This window comes from Schistocerca piceifrons, chromosome X (genome assembly GCF_021461385.2).
Source record: "Schistocerca piceifrons isolate TAMUIC-IGC-003096 chromosome X, iqSchPice1.1, whole genome shotgun sequence".
NCBI lineage: Eukaryota > Metazoa > Arthropoda > Insecta > Orthoptera > Acrididae > Schistocerca > Schistocerca piceifrons.
Window position 1 is genome coordinate 666,453,345 of NC_060149.1, and position 21,962 is coordinate 666,475,306.

The 21,962-nt window shown below is 42.7% G+C and overlaps 1 protein-coding gene across 2 annotated transcripts in view; it reads right to left on the reverse strand.

The window, feature by feature from the left end:
* LOC124722979 overlaps positions 1-21,962 on the reverse strand; it is a 241,189-nt gene that overhangs the window by 113,272 nt on the left and 105,955 nt on the right. For both annotated transcript variants that reach the window (XM_047248149.1, XM_047248148.1), the window contains one exon: positions 4,133-4,513. In XM_047248149.1, coding sequence (XP_047104105.1) covers positions 4,133-4,513 — 381 coding nt within the window. The remainder of the gene's footprint in view (positions 1-4,132; positions 4,514-21,962) is intronic.

Consider the following 21,962-nt stretch of genomic DNA (forward strand, 5'->3'; position numbering starts at 1 on the left):
AACTCAGTGTTCTCATGCTCAACAGCAGTGTTGATTCAGGGCTATCCATGGTGCTGCAGGACCTCCACAAAACTCACATTTGTGTGTGTAGTTGCTAGTTCTATTTCATCCAGGTCACCTCTAATGCTATAATTTTCCCCACTCCACCTACTACAATAGCTTGATCCTCTTTGCCAAAATCTTTGCACAAATGCCCTGTGTCCTCTGTTTCAAAGAAGAATGAAGTGGCAGACCATTTATCTGCAAAGAATATGCATAGCAAGAGAAGTGAGGCTATGGTGCTTGAAGACTGGTCTATCACAGTGTTCAACATCTTGCATGGCATTTTCAATATGACGAATGTTGCTGTCCACTAGGTTTCATGATTACTCACATCATTTCAAAAAGCCAACCAAATCATTTTTGCACTGGAGACATTGCAGCTATCAGGCCAGTTCAGATGACTTGTTTAGCTGTCTAATCAACACAGATGAGATCTGTGTTTATCACCACTACCCAGATGCGAAGAATCAAAGCAAGTAATAAAAGAGTTGATTCACCTGACCATCAACGGGGAAATGATGCTGACTATGTTTTGTAACTGCTGTGGCGTGATGCTAACAGATTATGACCATAAGGTGCAAACCATCACAGCAGCACACTTCCAAAATTTGGTGACGGGTTGCAGAAGACTGTCAAAACAAAATGTCATAGGAAACTTGGGCCACTCTGCGCTCCTGTTAATAGAATTCTTCATAGAATAGTCACTGTCTCTTACACCAACATTATAGGCCAAGACTAGAACACTTTTTAAGGATTGTAGAAATACTGTCCAATCATCCCCAGGCTTAAATGCAGAAACTTCTCCTGACATGCACAACAGCACTCAGGGTGAACACATTGTTGCAACCAGGAGTAATATATTACACATTAACTTTATGAAATTACTACAGAGAAAAGTGGCACACACTTCTTTATAGGCTACTGTGGTAATAAAGAGAACAGTACAATCAGTATGATAGAAACATGCACCTACAACAAAGAATAAGTAGAGCACTACATTACTTGTAACTATATTTCCAGGAACCGTGAGTTATACTTTAAATTAGGATTGGCCACAGAATGCACAATGTTCTGCAAAGTGTGCAGGAAAGTCTCAGCTTCATTAGGTCTCTCTTTGCTTTGCTCAGACCTTCTCAGAACTGCTCAGCACAAAATTTCATTTAGCAGTGCACTGCAACTTTATTTGTTCTGGCACCTTTTTGTCAGTGCAATTTTCTTCTGTTCAGCAGAATTGAGGTTGCAGCACTACTTATTCCCTACAAATTTCTCCCTGTACAAAAGCAGTTTATAAGCATAGTGGCTCTTGTAATAGAACATACAGACAAAACGAAACAATCTAGCAACACATCTTCACAAGCCTTCAAAAATGAGTGGGAATCGCAGATTTTTTTTTCATCGATGAGAATGATGACAATTCTCAGTCTATTATGCTGTTGCATAATTGTTGGGCACCACAGATTTGTTACAGAATGGCATTATAACACAGTGTACAAAGAAATTAAAAATATATCTGGAAATGAAAGAGCAAATAGCCGGCAGACCTATAAAGATGCAGTGCTGTGCTGTGAGCCGATCCCAACACGAGTTTCCTGCCGTAAATCATTGTATGTGGGTGTAGAAATTCAGTGTACAACACATGACAAAAAAGTGAAGTACCCAGAAGAAGAAGAGGAAACAAAATGAAAAATCACAGGCTGAGAGGGTATATGATGTTACTTCGGTACCTAAAATTTTCAAAGCACTCAGAAGTATTAGCCCACTTATCGATATGACGTTGCACACTCTTGTCTGGATGTACTTTGTATACATTGCTTTGATTAGGAAGGATGTCACAGATAATGCTGTTGTATGTTCTCCTGTAGCAAGCTGGCTGACAACTGTTGTAACTTTTCTTTGTTATCCTGGATACTGCCACTGCTGTGTAACTGTCATGGCAGTGAATGCCTATAGGCAGTTAACTGTCAATGCCATCAAATTCGTTGCTTTATCGATTGCCAACTTTCATATCAGACATGACAGCTTCCCACGTATGTTCACAGTGTTGATACTGATTTGCACGTGACAAACTGTTAGATTTGGTACCAATGAAAGATACAATGAAAGGCATCAACCTGCTGAAAACCTTTGAAGTGGAAATTGAAGACATTAGCCAGAACTTGAATATGTCAGTGGCAGTTACCACTGATTGAGTGTATGATCTTGTAGCATTGCTGACCAGAAAATTACAATGACCAACAGTCAATTTGTATAGTATGCATTGTTTTCTACATCAACAAGCACTTTGTTCTATATCTGCAAGTGTAGGGCATGTGATGACATCAGTGGTGTGAATAGTAAATCTCTTATGTCGCATGGGTTGTTATATGGTCAGTCTGAAATATTCTTGATGGAAGCGAATGAAGATTATGGAGATGTTATAGATTAATGTGAAGTATATTGGTTAAGTCAAGGAGTATGCTTGGAACAGTTTTCTGATTTCAGATATTTGTTCAATTTTTAAAGCAAAAAAGAAATCAGGAACCAAAATTAGAAGGTCCAGAATGAATCATAGATCTTCCATTTTCGTGGATATGACTGTACAGTTGAACACCTTCATTAAGTCTTTGCAAAGGGAGATGCAACTCGACTCCAATTTGATGGAAAAAGTGGATGCATTTAAGAAGAAAATCACATTGCAGAACTAAAAACTTCTGAGACAGAACACTGCCTACTTCCCTAAGTTATGCGATTTTAAAGAAAATGTTGATTTTGAATAATTCACTATGGTGTTGGAAGAAATACAGGTACAGTTTTCTAAACATTTTCAGGAGGTTTTCAATGTCACATCTGTTTTGGACAGTTTCCAAAATTGTTTCCTGTTCAAGCTGATACCACCGCTGTTCATTTGCATATGGAACTCATTAACGTGGAATGTAATTCCCATTGAGAAGATGTGTTCTTTTACACAAACTGTTCAGGAGTTATATGAACTTTTTCCTCGGAAAGAGCTTACAAGACTCCATAATGAGGCTGTAAAAGACTTATAAATGTTTCTATCCACAGATGTGTGTTAAAGGTTTCTTTTTATTATGAAACTCAGTAAGTCATGATTATGTGGCAATCAAAGTGATGAAAATCTGGGAAACTGTCTTCATCTTTGGGAGTCAACAGTCTGTGCCAGATATAAATTTTGTATTGACTTCAACAAACCAAAAATAATTAATATTGGTGAAAATCTGTTTTGTTTATGTTGTATGATGTTGAGAATTGTAGCCTTTCCAATGCCAGTAGCAAAGTTTTGGAAAGTAAAATCGCATCTGTATTACTGTATGACTATCCCATGGCACAGAACCCATACCACAGTTCCAAGTTGCATATCTTATGGCTTCCAGAGGGGAGAAAAATTGATTTTCAATATTTTATACAAATAGTGGTCAGATTTAAAAATTTAAAAGGCTCTCCTCATTAAGAGGTATGATTGACTGAACACAGTAAGACCAGTACTACAGTTATAAATTGTGTGTATGTCTTATTGCATCTTAACTCACCACACACAAATACCCAGACTACTTCCATCCATTATTTGAGAATGAGTGCACTTACTGACTTACACAAACTTTACACATTTTCTTGTGCCGGCAGTGACAGTATGACACTGTTCTTCATAATTGTTGTATAGCACTTTGAGGTTTATAAATTTTTTAATATATCATAACATGAAACCATGCTAGATCCAAAATGTTCAATGTTTCTTGTGTGACTGTACTGCCACCTAGTGAGGTCTGTTCACTGAGACACTGTGACATGGTAGTGGAGGAAGTGTGTATACAGAGTTCTTGGTCATCCCTCTTTATGATCAAATTTCTGAAGAGGCCCAGCTATTCTTCAAGCAGACAGTGAGATACAACTGCAAAATATTATACAGAGAAACCAGCAGAAATTTTACTGTATATCTTAAAGACATATATTTCAGTGTTGTACTCCCTGTCTGCATTAGCTAAACAGCACAGGAAGAAGGTGAGTTTAGTTGCTTTCACAGCTATTCAAGATGATTCTTTTGACATAAATATACTACCTCAGCTGATACTAGGATCAGCAACATGATACTCACTTTCAGAAACATCTTGCTGAAGAGAGTTTGTTGAGTGAACATCAGCAGACATTTGGTTGTCTCCATCTGATCTGTCTGCTGACATCAGTTTCTCATCACACAGCATGCCACCACTCACATTTGTGTCCATAAGTCCACTTTCCCTCCCATTTTCAACATATTCAGTTTGTAATGAAGCATACCTGCTGCCCACTACACATCTTTCAGTAACATTACAGTTCTTCATCAAGTTTTTACAAAACAAATTTTGACTATTATCCTCATCCAAAGATTGTTCTAGTTTTCCTGGAACAAACTTCTGCAATTGGGTTTTTGATTGATGCACTGAGGATTTTGAAGTAATCTCTTCCGACAACTCAGAGTTTCTTAATAACTCAACATCTGGAAAAAAAAAAAAAATAACTATACGATAAACACACTTAATCTGAGAAAAAAAAGTTCAAGATAGTAAAGAACATGGGCTGGCAATTAAGCATAACAAAAAAGTACTTTCCATCTCAAGTCACACTGTCAATCTGTATACACTAGTCAATTACAATTGTTCATGGCACCATGTACAAACAATAAATTTGCATCTTTATGTCACTGACATCTGATTTCGTGATATTAAAGAAAACACAAGGAAAGTTAATACATGGTAAAATGAGAGAGGGTATAATACACGATATTAAAGAAAACACAAGGAAAGTTAATACATGGTAAAATGAGAGAGGGTATAATACACAAAATTCTCAGATTGCTGAATTGGACATAACTAGTTGCTATGGAGGTGACAAAATCAGCCACACTTCAGAACTTACGGACCTTATAAATCTGTGAAATACTTTTGAGTGTGGAAGTAATATGTAGTCTAAAAAATGCTTCATCAATTTGTGACTCAAATGAAAAATCTACTGAAAACTAACCCAGATTTCTGTAGATACATGTTTGATATCCGCCACACTGCTGCCCACTTTGGACGAGCAGCCTCTCATTGGGCAAAGCCTAGCCAAAAGGATGGACATTTGACTTGGTAGCCACTGTGATCCACGCGTTGGCAGGGAGCTACCATGATGTGGAAGAAAGGAGTGGTAGTTCTGCAAGTTACGCAGGATAACTTCTGTGAAGTTTGGAAGGTAAGAGAAGAGAGACTGGAGGGAGTAAAGATATGACGGCAACTCATGAGTTGCGCTTCAGCTGCTCAGTCAAAAGACTAATTACCTGCGAAAAGCGAAGAGCCAAAGTTTCAATTCTCATCCAGTACACAGTTTTAATCTACCAAGCAGTTTCAGAGTGGTTTATTCTCACTTTAATAAGCCTTGCCAAGTATATTTATATAGCCAGTACCTCTCACCAGCAGTTATTTTCCTGCCAAGGCTGTCTTTGAATAGTAATACCAGCATCTCCTTACTCCCTATGCAGTCTACACTGGGGGAGGGGAGGGGAGCAGGGGGGGGGGGGGGGGGGCACAACCAACAATCACTACCAGCAACTGCCACACCAATGTCATACACATATACAACTGATCTTTAAATGTAGTATTTTTGAAATTGATACATAGCATGGCCAATCCCTATAGATCTCAAATGTCTGTAGGGAGAAACTAATACACAATACCAAAGAAATTAATCACCATGTCCTTCATCCTAAGACCTCTACCTATGCACGGGTTGTTCCTATGGCAAACATCCAATACATCTTTAGTTCAAGCAGAAAAGCAGATATGACCACTTCTTAGATTTTTGTTGCTTTGCATCAGAGCATTTTCTATCACTTCACAAGACTTCCGAGCCTTGCGTATGGAAAACAGATGTCACATCAATGTTAAATGATCGCTGTTCATGAAATTTGCCAATTATCTGGGTGTATAGTGCATCCTGTGTGGTCTTGTTGGTAAATCGCACCAAATCCCGCCATTCCATATACCACTGGAAGGTTGATACCAAATGAAGTAATTGCCACACTGAGCTGTGTAAGTACAATTCGGGACATGCCCCCATATCTTTACTCTCACCAGTGTCTGCTCACCCACCTTCCAAACTTCACAGATGTTCTGCTGCACACCTCGCACAACTACCACTCCTTTCTTCCCCATCATGGTAGCTCCCTGCCAATGTGTGGATCACAATGGCTACCAAGTCAGAGGTCCATCTCTTTGGCCAGGTTGCGCCCAAGGGAAGACTCCTCACCCAGAGTAGGCAGCATCGTGGCAGGTATCTAACATTTATCTGGAGAAATCTCTTCCCTCAATAAACAAACAAATGGTTCTATCTGAACCAAACCAGTGAATCCACCCAATCCTGAACCATACTCTCTTGCTAGAAACTTGGTGACATACTGTCAGCATAACACCACATAAGAGCCTAACCATATTAACTTTTAACTGGAACTGCACACTCCATGCAGATGAAGAATTATGAGGAAACTTTGAGAAGCAAGGGGGAGTCCCTTTCATAAGTTGTGTACCTCAGCCCATGTATGATAACAAGGTTGGCAGCAGTGCATTCACCCTCACTTTTGAGAGGGATTCACTTCCTGAAAGGGTTGAAATCATGGTTGACCACTGTGATGTGACGGTGTATTTCCTCACACCCAATTCAGTGCTCTAAATGAAAATGCTCCAGGCAGACATCTATCGGTTATGCCAACAACATAATATTCGGGACTTTCTGAAAACTTGCAATGTGAATAACCATCATTTTGTCTCAATTGTGTAGATAATCACCCCCCCCCCCCCCCTGCCTTCCCCAAAGTATGCTACCTTAATTAAAGAATGTAAAATCCAAAAACTCCAATTTCTTCTCATGCTCTGGCACCCAAGGACCTAAGATTGCTTTCATCACATCCCAATGGTACAGAATATTGCCACTATCGTGGCCAGGTTAGCAACAGTACCTCGAGTGCTTATTCTGTACATTCTCTCGAAGTTAACCTCTGGTAGCGACACAACTACATTAGTCCCTCCGAGAACAAGACGCCCCTCTTGTTATTCCTGCAACGCATCTTTATGGACTCCCTGCACTCAGTCAGAGAAGCAGCATTATCATCTCCAGAAACATGCAGACCAGTGGCCCAACACCAGCCAGTGGTTGAAGGAGACAGACTGTGAGTCCCAGAGCCACCTGTTCCTATCCTCTTTATTTCCTACCCTCACAGCACATACACCCTCACAAGAGTCCTGACTCATAAACGTAGGTAAGGAAAATTTAGGGAGAAGACTACTCTGGTGAGCTCAGAGGAGCCAGATTCTCCCCTCTCACCAGTCATCCCCTCCCCCAATTCACTTGGACTCATGGACTCAGAACTTATCTTTGCCAATGATATTCCACCATCACTGTATCAACAGTGATCCTGGAGTGTGACCTATGCTATTGGTCCCTTAATGCCTAACTAAGATTCCATTAGCTTAACAACTCAATGGAATTGTAATGGTAGCTATTGTCACCTGCCACAAGGGCAATTATTCTGTTTTTAATTAGTTTTAGATGCAGTTAGTCCTATCTTTTCCAAACCCTATTTTACTTTTTTTGGGGATATGTTTTGCAGCACCAACACACCTCTAAACCAGGGTGGCTATTCAAACTTAGAAAAAAATTCTCTGAGAAATCCAGGTGTAAGAGGAATATGGTGTCAAGAAGTTCCTGATAAATTAAGGGGGGTGGGGGGGGGGTGGGGGGGGGGCAAGGGGGAAGGGGATAGGATGGGAGGGGCAAGGGGGGGGGGAGGAGGAGGAGGAGGAGACATACCACAATAATGAATAATGACTTTGCTTTCCTCTCCACTGACCAATACACCAACCATGAGCAGTCGGTATTGAATTAGTATTCATATAATTAACACATTTTGAAATATGAAGTATTTTAAAATTTATAATTTGTAAAACTGAATAAAATTCACTTTGAATGCCCTGAGATTTTATGAATTTCCTGAAATTCCCCGAGATTTCTCAGATTTTTCCAAGTAGAATGTAATTCTCTGAGAATTACAGGATTTCCAGAAGAATAGCCACCCTGTAAACAGACTCTGGGACCTAAGACAGAGTGGGTAAGCTAGCTGCTTGTGACACTCTGCTATGAGGACCAGAATCACACTGAGGCATCACGGTGCAAGACATCAGCCCTTTGCAGTGGCAAGCTGTGCTACCACATGCTGTGCCCTAACGCTGCATTGCTTCAGCCCCTAAATGACCAGAAGCAGCACCTTTTCACAATAAACCAAGCTAAGTGACTATAAATCAAGGTCACCCAGGCCTAGCAGTAGTCTGTGTCCATCTGCTGCCTACTTCACACCAGGTGACAGTCTCACGTGGGCCACTTCACTATGCCTTCGTCTAGCTACATCATCCATTAGCTAGTGATCTATGAGCCACTGCTAGTCCTCATGCTCTGGAGTTTCAACAGCAGCTGTCGAGTGGAGCTGTGTGACCTCATACGTTTCCTGGATATTGTAAAGGGTCTCGCGTTCGCAGTCTGCGTCTTGTATCTGACCCCCTGCCAGTACTGCTGGTGTCCAGCACATATGAGCCTCACTGCCAGAGTGATGCTGAAAGAGCCACATACCTGCACAGACACTGATGATGCTGCTTCACCATGGTCACTTGTCTGACTGGCTTCCATGTATTGCCTAACACACTGCCTTGTGTTATGCTGAGGCAGGCCCTGCCACCTGTAGTCATCGCGCAACATCTAGATGCAGCCTTCAGCTATTGTGTGAATATCTTGTCAAATAAAGCACGACTCAATACTGGTGCATTTCTGCTTCCATAGCCACTGAGGAACTGGTACCATGCACCGATCATCCAATTCACCACCCTGAATTGACTATCCTGGTACTAGCGCAGCTAGCGGCCCTCAACAACTGGTGCCAGAAGAGCCAGTAACACTGAGCAACGTTGCAGGTCTGCATGCAGTTTTGTCACTGCAGCATGGTGAGTTAAGACAAACTGTTTCGGCTGTTTGCTACTCATGTGGGTCAAGATGTTTGGTCAATTAGACTCGCAAATGGGGTTCAAATTATAATTTATGGATTTAGACAATGGTATGGACATGAGTGAATTTAGAGGGAACACTAGAGAAATACTAGATAAGTGTATACATTGTAGTTTGCTGGACCATAATGCACTCTGCACTCAATCCTCGCCAGTGACCCAGTTTAAGAGTAATAAACTTGGGCATTATAGCATGAAACGCAGTGCACGCACCCCATTCATGCTCGGATGTACGGGCTAAAAGTACTTGTACTGTGGTGTCACCGCCAGACACCACACTTGCTAGGTGGTAGCCTTTAAATTGGCCGCGGTCCGTTAGTATACGTCGGACCCGCGTGTCGCCTCTATCAGTGATCGCAGACCGAGCGCCGCCACACGGCAGGTCTAGAGAGACTTCCTAGCAAGGCGCCATTACCGGTTACTATTGAGATTATGAATAATGTACCATCAAGAGCGATGTTCACCATTTAAGCATTAAAGTTAAGTACTCCAGTTGCAATGTACGTTTTTTGCTAAAGTCTAATTTCCTTGTCCTGTTCCAGACCTCACGCCAGCCTGCGTGAGCTAAAACGCGTGCCTTTCAGCTTCCTCTAGTATACCGAGTTGGCTCTCTTGCCAACCCACAACATTTGGCGACGAGGCCACACCGTTTTCGTAACTATACTGCCCTGATTTACTTGTGTAATGGCTTCGCCACAATCTCCAGATGTACTGTCCGAATTTTATCACTTACAGAATCAGCAGACGCAGGCCTTACTGGATGCCCTTGGACAGCTCGTCCAGGGTCAACGTGCAATGCAAAATGATGCGGCAGCCGCCGCTCCACCGCTAACGCAGCCACAACACGCAGTTGCACCAACTTTTCGTCCTTTTGATGCTGCACTGGAAAGCTGGACAGAGTGGTCACGCCAATTTGGATTCCATCTCGCCGCCTACAGAATTCAAGGTAACGAGCGGCAGCCTTTTTTATTACCTTCCGTCGGGGTGACCACGTTCCGTGTGATAGTCAAATTATTTCCCCGACGCGATGTAGCAACTCTGTCCTACGACAAAATTTTGTCTGCATTAGATGCATATTTCAAAGAATCAGTCAATGTAGTTGCCAAACGGTACACCTTCTTTCATACAAAACGTACGGCAGGTCAGACTAATCAGGAGTGGGTTGCAAACTTGCAAGGCCTTACTAGGGATTGTGCTTTTGAGTGTCAATGTGGAATCCCTTATTCAGATACTATGGTGCGTGATGCAATTGCACAGAACGTTTCTGATGTTCGTATACGGGAACAGATTTTGAAACTAGTCAATCCCTCCCTTCAACAAGTGATGGACATATTGGATCGGCAGGACACACTTGACTTTGCTCAGGAATCATTTGAAACTTCGCCACCCGTGTGTCAGGTTAACTGGCCCCCCGGGTGAGCTGCACGGAACAGTAAACAGTCCTCGCGCCCGACCGCGCCGCTGACACCAGGCTCTCAGCCACGTGTACCGCACCGGCAAGCAAATGCAGTGCTAAAACCATGCCCGCGGTGTGCTACTAGACATTCGCGTGAGAATTGCCCGTCACGCCAGGCTATTTGCTTTTACTGTAATAAAAAAGGACATGTTCAAAGTGTTTGCCAGAAAAAGCTCAGATCGGAAGTTCAAAACCAGGCCCTTTGCTTCGCGCCGGAATCGGAATCGAACCAAGGATACTCAGGCTCACGATACTTCGCCCATGGAAATTCATGTAGTTCATTCCACTCTGCCCAGTGCCACTTTCTCTAACAGTGACTGTGTTTGTCCCACAAATAGTGTGCGTCGACATCGCAGGAACTCCCGTCAATTTGCAAGTGATTTTGTACCAGTGTCAGTTCACGTTGCACGAGACAGTCGCTCTTGTCGTCAGCAGGACAATAAACTTTTTGTGGACTTGGACATTAACGGCAAAGTGATACCATTCCAGCTCGATACCGGAGCTGCAGTTTCACTGCTCAATCAAGACACTTACAAACTGCTGGGCACACCTCCGTTGCGTGCCGCAAATGCTAAGTTAAGTACCTATTTAGGTCAAGTGATCCCTGTGTTAGGACAGTGCAGCATTCTTGCAACATACAAGGGACAAACAAAACTTGTGTCATTTTACTTCCTTCGTTCTTCTGCAGTGAACTTGTTTGGTTTCGATTTATTTCAGTTGTTTAACTTGTCTATAGTAAATCAGGTCCTATCAGTGAACCAGACTGTGCCTTCAGACAGTGTTTCTCGTCTCTGTGAAGAATTTGCAGACATTTTTGCACCGGGCCTCGGTTGTGCTAAGAACTATAAAGCACATTTGGAACTGAAAGTAAACGCGCAACCGAAATTTTTCAGAGCGCGTAATGTTCCCCACGCATTGCGTGATGACGTCGCAAAAACATTACACGATTTGGAATCACAAGGTGTAATTGAACGTGTGCAGGCTTCTCTCTGGGCATCACCCTTAGTAATTTTGCAAAAACCTTCCGGGAAATTGAGACTTTGTGTGGACTTCAAGGCAACAGTGAATCCACAACTAGTGATTGCAACTTTTCCTTTACCCCGCCCGGAAGATCTTTTTGACAAACTGTGCCCGGGTAAATATTTTTCGAAGTTGGACCTAGCAGATGCGTACTTGCAAATACCGGTGGACGAAGAATCCCAGCGCATTTTGGTGGTTCACATGCATCTTGGTTTGTACCGATTCAGACGACTGCCATTCGGATGTGCATCCGCCCCTGCATTGTTTAAGGAATATCTACACACTGTTTGTACGTCGGTCCCTACTACAGCAAACTATCTGGACGATATTGTGATCTCCGGACAGATGGAAGAAGAACATTTAGCCAATCTCAGAACATTATTTCAGGCCTTGCGACAAAATGGTCTTCGCTTGCGGAAGGACAAATGTGTGTTTTTTGCTCGTGACTTACCCTATCTGGGACATGTACTCAATGCCCAAGGCATACATCCCAGTCCAGAGCACCTCCATGCCATACAAGACTTGCCTTCGCCGCAGAATTTGAAGCAGCTACAGAGTGTGCTGGGAAAAATCAACTATTATCATAAATATATCTCACACGCCTCTTCCATTTCAACTCCGCTTCATCGCTTACGCCGAAAAGTTGTTCCGTTCGTCTAGACGACGGAATGCGAACGCGCCTTTCGCCAGTTGAAATCGGCGTTGCTTTCCAATACTTGCCTTACGCCATTCGATCCCTGGAAGTCCCTTTTGTTGATGGTGGATGCATCGGATTTCGGGATCGGTGCTGTGCTCGCGCACAAAGATGGTTCGCACGATCGCCCTATTGCCTTTGCGTCCAAATTGTTCTCGTCTGCGCAACGAAATTATTCACAGATCGAGAAAGAAGCATTGGCTCTCGTATTTGGTGTTACAAAGTTTCATGATTTCTTGTATGGTCGTCACTTTACCATCATCACAGACCACAAACCTTTGACATCGCTTTTTCATCCGACCAAGCCTGTACCTCCACATATAGCGCAGAAATTCATTCGCTGGTCTATTTTCCTCTCGCAGTACCGCTACAATATCTTGTATCGGTCCACTGCTAAGCACGGAAACGCCGATGCGTTGTCCCATTTGCCTGTTGCTGAGGATAGAGCATTTGATTCCTCCGAACTTGCTTGCATGTTCATTGATTCGGAAACCGATGACGTGGTCGAATCGTTTCCGATTGATTTTCGTCGTGTAGCTACAGCCACAGCTGCCGACCCTGTCCTTGCTACCGTTCTGCGTTTTGTTGCTACGCAATGGCCCTTGTCAAAGTCACGGATCGGGGATCCGTTGGTTCGCCGATTTTTTGCTCACAAGGAGAGACTTTTTGTTCGTCGTGGTGTTTTGCTGTTGCGTTCTGATAATGATCAGTCCAGGGTCGTGGTCCCACGTTCGTTACAGACCTCTGTCTTACGGCTTCTCCACCAAGGACATTGGGGTATAGTGAGAACGAAACAACTTGCTCGTCAGCACTGGACTTGGTTCGGAATCGATGCCGCGATTACGAATATGTGCTCTTCTTGCATGGTGTGTGCCGAACAACAATCAGCACCGCCGCGGAAATTCTTTGCATGGCCAACAGCCACTTCCCCTTGGCAACGCTTACACATCAATTTTGCTGGTCCATTCTGGAATGCTCGATGGTTGGTTGTGGGAGATTCATTAAGTAATTTTCCTTTTGTTGTCCGGATGTCTTCCACGACGTCATCTGTCACCATCCAAGCGTTATCCGCTATCTTTTGCATTGAAGGTCTTCCACAGACTATTGTTTCCGACAATGGCCCACAATTCGTGTCCGCAGAATTTCAGTCTTTAGGCCAATGGTATTCAACATCTGACGTCCATGCCGTTTTCGCCACAGTCAAACAGTGCCGCTGAACAATTGGTCAGGACTTTCAAGTCACAGGTGTTGAAGTTGAAAGAGTCACATTCTCGGGAGGACGCGTTATTGCTCTTTTTGTCCTCGTATCGCTCTCAGTCCCGAGATGGTCGCTCACTGGCTGAGTTGCTTCACGGTCGCCCTCATCGAACCTTGATGTCTTTGCTACATCCGCCGCATCAGGTTCCTGTGCAGTGGCAGACACCTGCTTTTGCCCCAGGCAACATTGTCTACTACCGCAACTATCGAGGTTCACGGCGTTGGCTCGAAGGGCGCATTCTTCGCAGCCTCGGCCGTGCTAGGTATCTGGTTTTGGGGGCCTCTGGTGAGGTGCGTCGGCATCTCCATCAGCTGTGCCTCTGTCGTCGCACGGGATCTGCCGCTCCCCGTCTGCTTTCAGTGACGGTGCCGTCCGGTCAGCGCCCTGGGGACCCATCTACTGGCTCGCCTCAGCCCCAGGTGTTATCGACGCTGCCTTCCATTTTGCCCCATGGCGACGCGACGCCGCCGCCTGTTCTCCCGCTGGTGACGCCAGCAGTGGACGCGTCGCTGCAACCGCCGGGCGCCTCCCTGAGTCACGCGCCGCCGATCGCTTCCCGTGACCAGTTGTCCTCCGACATGGAACTCTTGCCCGCTGCGGACCATGTGTTGTCTTCACCCGTCAGGTGCCCCGGCCCGATGGAGGTCGACCCTTCGGCCCCTCCTGTCTCTCTACGGGCGCATACACCGCATCTGGGCGTGCACGCTGGAGCAGTTTTTCAGGCGTTTCCTAGCTCCCCTCGGTCCGAATGGCAGGGTGCGGGTGGCACAGCCTCGCCTGTTGTTAGGCTCCCCACCTCGTCGCCTATGTCAACAAGGGGTCTTCCCCACGGCGGGCGGAAGACTTATGCCACAACCGTCCGCCAATTTGCGGGGGAGGAATGTGGTGTCACCGCCAGACACCACACTTGCTAGGTGGTAGCCTTTATATCAGCCGCGGTCCGTTAGTATACGTCGGACCCGTGTGTCGCCACTATCAGTGATTGCAAACCGAGCGCTGCCACACGGCAGGTCTAGAGAGACTTCCTAGCACTCGCCCCAGTGGTACAACCGACTTTGCTAGCGATGGTTCACTGACAAAATACACTCTCATTTGCCGAGACGATAGTTAGCATAGCCTTCAGCTACGTCATTTGCTACGACCTAGCAAGGCGCCATTACCAGTTACTATTGAGATTATGAATAATGTACCATCAAGAGCAATGTTCACCATTTATGGATTAAAGTTAAGTATTCCAGCAGCAACGTACGTTTTTTGCTAAAGTCTAATTTCCTTGTCCTGTTCCAGACCTCACACCAGCCTGCGTGAGCTAAAACACGTGCCTTTCGGCTTCCTCTAGTATACCGGGTTGGCTCTCTTGCCAACCCACAACATTTACAATGAGTAAATCAGGGGAACAGATGGTTACCATTCCAAAAGTGGTTTGATCATTGCTAGAACAATTGGCTCAAATGAGGGCAGCTAATAGATACTTGCATAGGCAGTTAGAAGCTTTGAAAACGGACAGATCATTGTCCAGTTTATCAGCAACTACTCAAGATGTTAGTCAATCTGTTTTTGGGGAAAGCAGGAGAGGATGTGTTAGCATTTGTTGGCAATCTGTTGGAAGATGTGAAAATATATGCAACATATCAGAAGAGCTGAGAAATGGTCAAACCTTTGAAGTGCTGAGGAAATGATTACTGCAGTGTTATTGGAGGCAAAATATCTATAGGTATTATTGGGAATACTAAAATGGTGTATCAAAAATCCATCAAAAGTTTTGATAACAAGAATAAGGTCCTTCTGCAGGAAGCAGAGCAAAAAGCGTTTAGACGCATTTGTGTGGGGTTGCCATGGATCAAGGAAAACAGATGTAAGCAAAGTTTCATGGGAACTTAGCTGTGGCCATAGGAGCAGCAACAGCTTTAGAAGAATGGATGAATGAATGAAAGAGAGAGAGAGAGAGAGAGAGAGAGAGATATGCAGTGACCAGAGTGTGATAAAAAGTGTATTTTTTCCACAAACATCAAATGTTACCATTTTAGACAACTGGGCCACATATAGCGAGGTTGCTGCCAGCACCAGAGCAAGAAGTGTGGATAGGTAGGGCATCGAGAATGAGACTTTAGGCAGAGTAGACGGCAGGATAGGAAGGGACGAAATGGAAGTCACCAGCTATTAAATGACAATGGGATACCGAGGCCAGCCGAATGTCGCTCCTAGTAACTTTTAGTACATCTGAAACATGTGCAGGAGCATAATTTCTGTGTGTTGGGCAGAAGAGAACAAAATTTTTATTGGACACAGGCGTGCACGTGTATCCGGCAAGTTTGGACCTCATGGTAAAGACGTGGTTAAACCCTCCGTGGTTTAAGTAGTGTGGAGTTGAGGGTAATGACCACATTCACTATGTTTAGCAATATTAAGTTTTCAGGAGAGAATAAAACATTTTTGGGACTTTACAGAAGCTTTGCCTCATACAGGCAAATGGTTACTGCCCGAAATTAGGGTTAGATTACCTTTGTAAGCAACATGCTACAACTGGCCTTAAATAACATGTAGTAGAGCTCTGTGGAACTTCATTTCATTTGTACAGAGAAAATGCTTCGGGTGAGCGTGGAAATATATCTGCTGGTAATTGAGTTGTGTGGTGTTGACGAGCCACTGGGAGAGAATGATGGGTCTGATAAAGCACAGTGTTTTGTGCAAAAGAATATTGTACACATACAGGAGATAGATGGTGAGCAGACAGAGCTAATTGGTACAGATAATTTTGGGACTAAAAACAGATTTGTCTAAAGTCACAGTTGCTTTTACTATGCTGGCAACTAGTGTCAAACTACTAAGTTCATTTTCAAGCCAGGCCTATTAAAGTTAAAATACAAAACAGTTGTAAGAACACACAAAAATAAAAATTAGTAGCTGCTCACTGAATTGTACCATACTTATACTAATAGTGCTTGGTTAGATGACACTCAATTCACAGTGTAGATGTATTTATGAAGTGCAGTTAAAATAGACTAAGGACTAGCACTGAAGACAGGTTCACTGGAAAACAGCTGATGTCACGAGAGCCTCGTTTAGTATCCATGCATGCACCTACCTCCAATGGTGTGTTGCATCTCAAATCCAAACTATTCATGCACATCTTTATATAGTAAGTCACAAATCTTATACGACAAATACCAAACAGCAATGTTTTCCTCCATTGTCAAAATTACCAGTAGTCCATATATCACTTCCATAAATTTTTACTAACCAATTTACATTAATAAAATTCTAATTACATGATTTACAGTGACATTTAATCATCAGCAACAGTTAGTTCATTAAAATAACAAACTGACTTCAGTGTTTACGTCCTACCAATGAATAACACAAATAAAACAAATTTGACATACATATCACTCCTGATTGCAGTGTTTACAGGGTTGCCACAAGCTTCCCCAAGCAAAATTCCCTGACATTTCCCCGATTTCCAGACAAGTTTTAGCATTTTTCCCTGGTAAATTTTGAGAGCTCTCAGGTAAGTAAAGACATAGGTTGAAAAAATGTAAGGACATCTGTATTTTTCCCCCGTTTTGTTTTGTTTTGTGTTAGGGCACAAAAACAACTAGGGTCAAAAGCGTATGTCAAAATTGTGAAACATGAAGACGAAGATAGGAGTTAGAAAAAACTACATGTCAATCCCCAACAACAGAAGAGAAGACAGATAAAAACTGGGACACAGAGAAAGGTCTATAAAATATGCAATAGAGAAACGGAGGTCCAGGACTAACAATTAAATGGCCTTGGTCATATTCCTACGACGGGTAAAAAGTAAAATGCAGTCGACAGCTCTCACATCGTTCACTAAAACAGCCAGTAACTCAGACGGCAAACCCGAACGGGGACTTGTTGTTGTTGTTGTTGTTTTCTTCAGTCCTGAGACTGGTTTGATGCAGCTCTTCATGCTGCTCTATCCTGCGCAAGCCTCTTCATCTCCCAGTACCTACTGCAGCCTACATCCTGAATCTGCTTAGTGTTTTCATCTGTTGGTCTCAGTGTTTTCATCTGTTGGTCTCCCTCTGCGATTTTTACCCTCCACGCTGCCCTCCAGTACCAAACTGGTGATCCCTTGATGCCTCAGAACATGTCCTACCAACCGATCCCTTCTTCTAGTCAAGTTTTGCCACAAACTCCTCTTCTCCCCAATTCTATTCAATACCTCCTCATTAGTTATGTGATCTACCAATCTAATCTTCAGCATTCTTCTGTAGCACCACATTTCGAAAGCTTCTATTCTCTTCTTGTCTAAACTATTTATTGTCCATGTTTCACTTCCATACATGGCTACACTCCACACAAATACTTTCAGAAACGACTTCCTGACACTTAAATCTATACTCGATGTTAACAAATTTCTCTTCTTCAGAAACGATTTCCTTGCCATTGCCAGTCTAGATTTTATATCCTCTCTACTTCGACCATCATCAGTTATTTTGCTCCCCAAATAGCAAAACTCCTTTACTACTTTAAGTGTCTCATTTCCTAATCTAATTCCCTCAGCATCACCCGACTTCATTCGACTACATTCCATCATCCTCATTTTGCTTTTGTTGATGTTCATCTTATACCCTTCTTTCAAGACACTGTCCATTCCGTTCAACTGCCCTTCCAGGTCCTTTGCTGTCTCTGACAGAATTACAATGCCAATAGCAAACCTCAAAGTTTTTACTTCCTCTCCATGGATTTCAATTCCTACTCCAAATTTTTGTTTTGTTTCCTTTACTGCTTGCTCAATATACAGATTGAATAACATCAGGGATAGGCTACAACCCTGTCTCACTCCCTTCCCAACCATTGCTTCCCTTCCATGCCCCTCAACTCTTATAGCTGCAGTCTGGTTTCTGTGCACATTTTAAGTAGCCTTTCACTCCCTGTATTTTACCCCTGCCACCTTCAGAATTTGAAAGAGAGTATTCCAGTCAACATAAGCTTTAATCTTTCTATAAGTCTACAAATGCTGGAAACATACATTTGCCTTTCCTTAATCTATTTTATAAGACAAGTCGTAGGTCAGATTGCCTCACGTGTTCCAACATTTCTATGGAATCCAAACTGATCTGCTCTGATGTCGCTTCTACCAGTTTTTCCATTCCTCTGTAAAGAATTCGTGTTAGTATTTTATTAAACTGATAGTTTGGTAATTCTCACACCTGTCAACACCTGCTTTCTTTGGAATTGGAATTATTATATTTTTCTTGAAGTATGAGGGTATTTTTGTCTCATACATCTTGCTCACCAGATGGTAGAGTTTTGCCATGGCTGGCTCTCCCAAGGCTACCAGTAGTACTAATGGAATGTTGCCTACTCCCGAGGCCTTGTTTTGACTTAGGTCTTTCAGTGCTCTGTCAAACTCTTCACGCAGTATCATATCTCCCATTTCATCTTCATCTACGTCCTCTTCCATTTCCGTAATATTGGCCTCAAGTACATCACCTTTGTATATACCCTCTATATACTCCTTCCACTTTTCTGCTTTCCCTTCTTTGGTTAGGACTGGGTTTCCATCTGAGCTCTTGATATTCATACAAGTGGTTCTCTTTTCTTCAAAGATCTCTTTAATTTAATTTTCCCGTAGGCAGTATCTACCTTACCCCTAGAGATATATGCCTCTACACCCTTACGTTTGTCCTCTAGCCATCCCTGCTTAGCCATTTTGCACTTCCTGTCGATCTCATTTTTCAGACGTTAATATTCCTTTTTTGCCTATTTCATTTACTCCATTTTTATACTTTCTCCTTTCATCAATTAAATTCTATACACTAGAATCTTGCTAATCCGGCCCTCAGTAGAGCGGCCTTTCAGTAATCCAGCGCACATCCACAACACATATACAATGAACTATCGTGCACAACAATGCTTAGTTAAACAATGCTTTATACACCATATTTGAAATTGTAGCTTTCTTTACAGTTTGGAATCATATCTTCTAAAAGGAAACACTTTACGCAAGAACTCAAGCAGAAACTCGAAATTTTAGATAAGTTAAATTGAGGCTGTTCGCAGAAAGCCATTGCTGCTGAGTTCAGTGTTGGACGAGCAACTATTTAGGACATCAAAAAGAAAGAAGATGTTATTCAACAGTACTCAACACAAATGGATAGTGAGTTGGGAAAATGGAAGGTTATGTCAAAGAGTGAGAATGAAGAACTGGACGTAGCTGTTTATAGATGGTTCATACAACAACGCAGTAAAGGAATTCCAGCCAGTGATCCGATTACAAAGGAAAAAGCAGCTGTACCTTGTTTGCAGTGAGCGAAGGTTGGCTATCAAACTGTGAAAACGACATGACATTCGGCAGCTGACAGTCACCGCGGAAAGTCGCTCAGCTAATGAGAAGGACGCTGATGAGTTTGTAAGCAAGATACGGAAGATACTAGCGGAAGAAGATTTAACTGCTAATGCCTTGTATAATGCTGATGAAACAGGACTCTTTTACAAAATGCTTCCTTCAAAAACATTAGCTGACAATAACAAGAAGGAAGCTCATGGTTACAACCAACAGAAACAGCATGTAACATTAATGACATCTTGTAATGAAAATGGGAGTCATAAATTATCGCTTACGGTGATTGGAAAATCCCAACATCCACGTTGTTTTCACCACACCGACATAAATGCTCTACTAGTGCGATATTGCCTTCTGTAGAAAGTGTGGATGGACAAACAAATATTCTCTCGGTGGTTCCATGAAACGATTGTACCAGCAGTGAGAGAAGAGCTAAAGAAGAAAAAGCTTCCACTGAAAGTTATCCTTATAATTGACAATGCTCCCAGTCATGCTTCAAATATTTCTCTAAAGTCTGATGGTATACAAGCACTCTTGTTTCCCACCCAATGTGACAGCCCTAATTCAGCCCATGGACCAGGGAACTTAGGAATCAATCAAATGTCATTATCGACATTCACTTCTCATCTCCTTGCTGAACAAAAGTGAAAATGACTATCAACACTATGCTGAAGGTGTGGAGAGCAATTAACATATGTGATGATGTTTTCCAAGCAGCCAAAGCATGGGATAAAGTGGAGAGCGCTACCATAATGAAGAGCTGGAGAGAATTGTGGCCATTCATTGAAGCCGAGTTGCATCCAGTAGTGGGTCACAGCGATGAGCCAGTCAATTCAGAATTATCAATTACTTTGTACACTGACATGTTCCACAACCTTCCAGAAGGAGAAGAAATTGATGATGAAGATGTAACTAAGTGGCTGAATGAGGAAAACTGTGATATGAACCAAACTTTCACAGATGAAGAAATAATCAAAAGCGTGCAAGAAAGTAATGATGAAGGCGATGAAGAGGACACAGGAGGAGAGAGCATGAAGATTTCTCACACTGCTGGTACTGAAGCTGCCAAGGTCTTCTTGGAGTACATTATGCAACAACCAGATACATGCAGTACCGATGTAATGCTTGTAAAGCAGTTGCATGATAAATCATGCCACCGACCCATTTCATCAATGAAACAGTTAAAAATTAGGGACATGTTTCATAGTGACTGATACGACTGTACAGTTATGTACAGTACACTGTACACTCAAGGACCAAGTTTTCTTTGAAAATTAATACATTTCTGGATTTAATTAAGTATATCCTCTATGTTTTGAAATTGTATCCTTTGCCTTAATAAAGTACAATACACTATATCCCTAAGTTTTCAAAAAAAAAATTTAAAAAAAATAAATGAATAAATAAATTTCAGACATTCAATAATCCAGCGCTTTCGCTAATCCAGCACCCATATGTGCCACGAATGGCCGGATTAGCAAGAGTCTATTGTATCTCTTCTGTTACCCAAGGATTTCTACTAGCCTTCCTCTTTTTACCTGCTTTATCCTCTGCTGCCTTCACTATTTCATCTCTCAAAGCTACCCATTCTTCTTCTACTACATTTCTTTCCCCTGTTCTTGTCAATCGTTCTCTAATGCTCTCTCTGAAACTCTCTACAACCTCTGGTTCTGTCAGTTTATCCACATCCCATCTCCTTAAATTCCCTCCTTTTTGCAGTTTCTTTAGTTTTATCTACAGTTCATAACTAATAGATTGCGATCAGAGTCCACATCTGCCCCTGGAAATTTCTTACAATTTAAAACCTGGTTCCTAAATCTCTGTCTTACCATTATATAATCTATCTGAAACCTTCCAGTGTCTCCAGGCCTCTTCGACGTATACAACCTTCTTTCATGTTTCCTGAACCAAGTGTTAGCTATGATTATGTTATCCCCTAAAAGAGTGCTGAGATGCCAGACTCACTGTTGGAGGGTAATGGGATGACACCTATGTGATGACAGATTGAGCACATGTACCTATCGACCGTCCACTGCACTCAGTCATGCCTAAAACTGCACTCAGTCATGCCTAAAACAAAGCACTGGAGGATTCAAAAGAAGAGTAAAAGTGATGTGTAG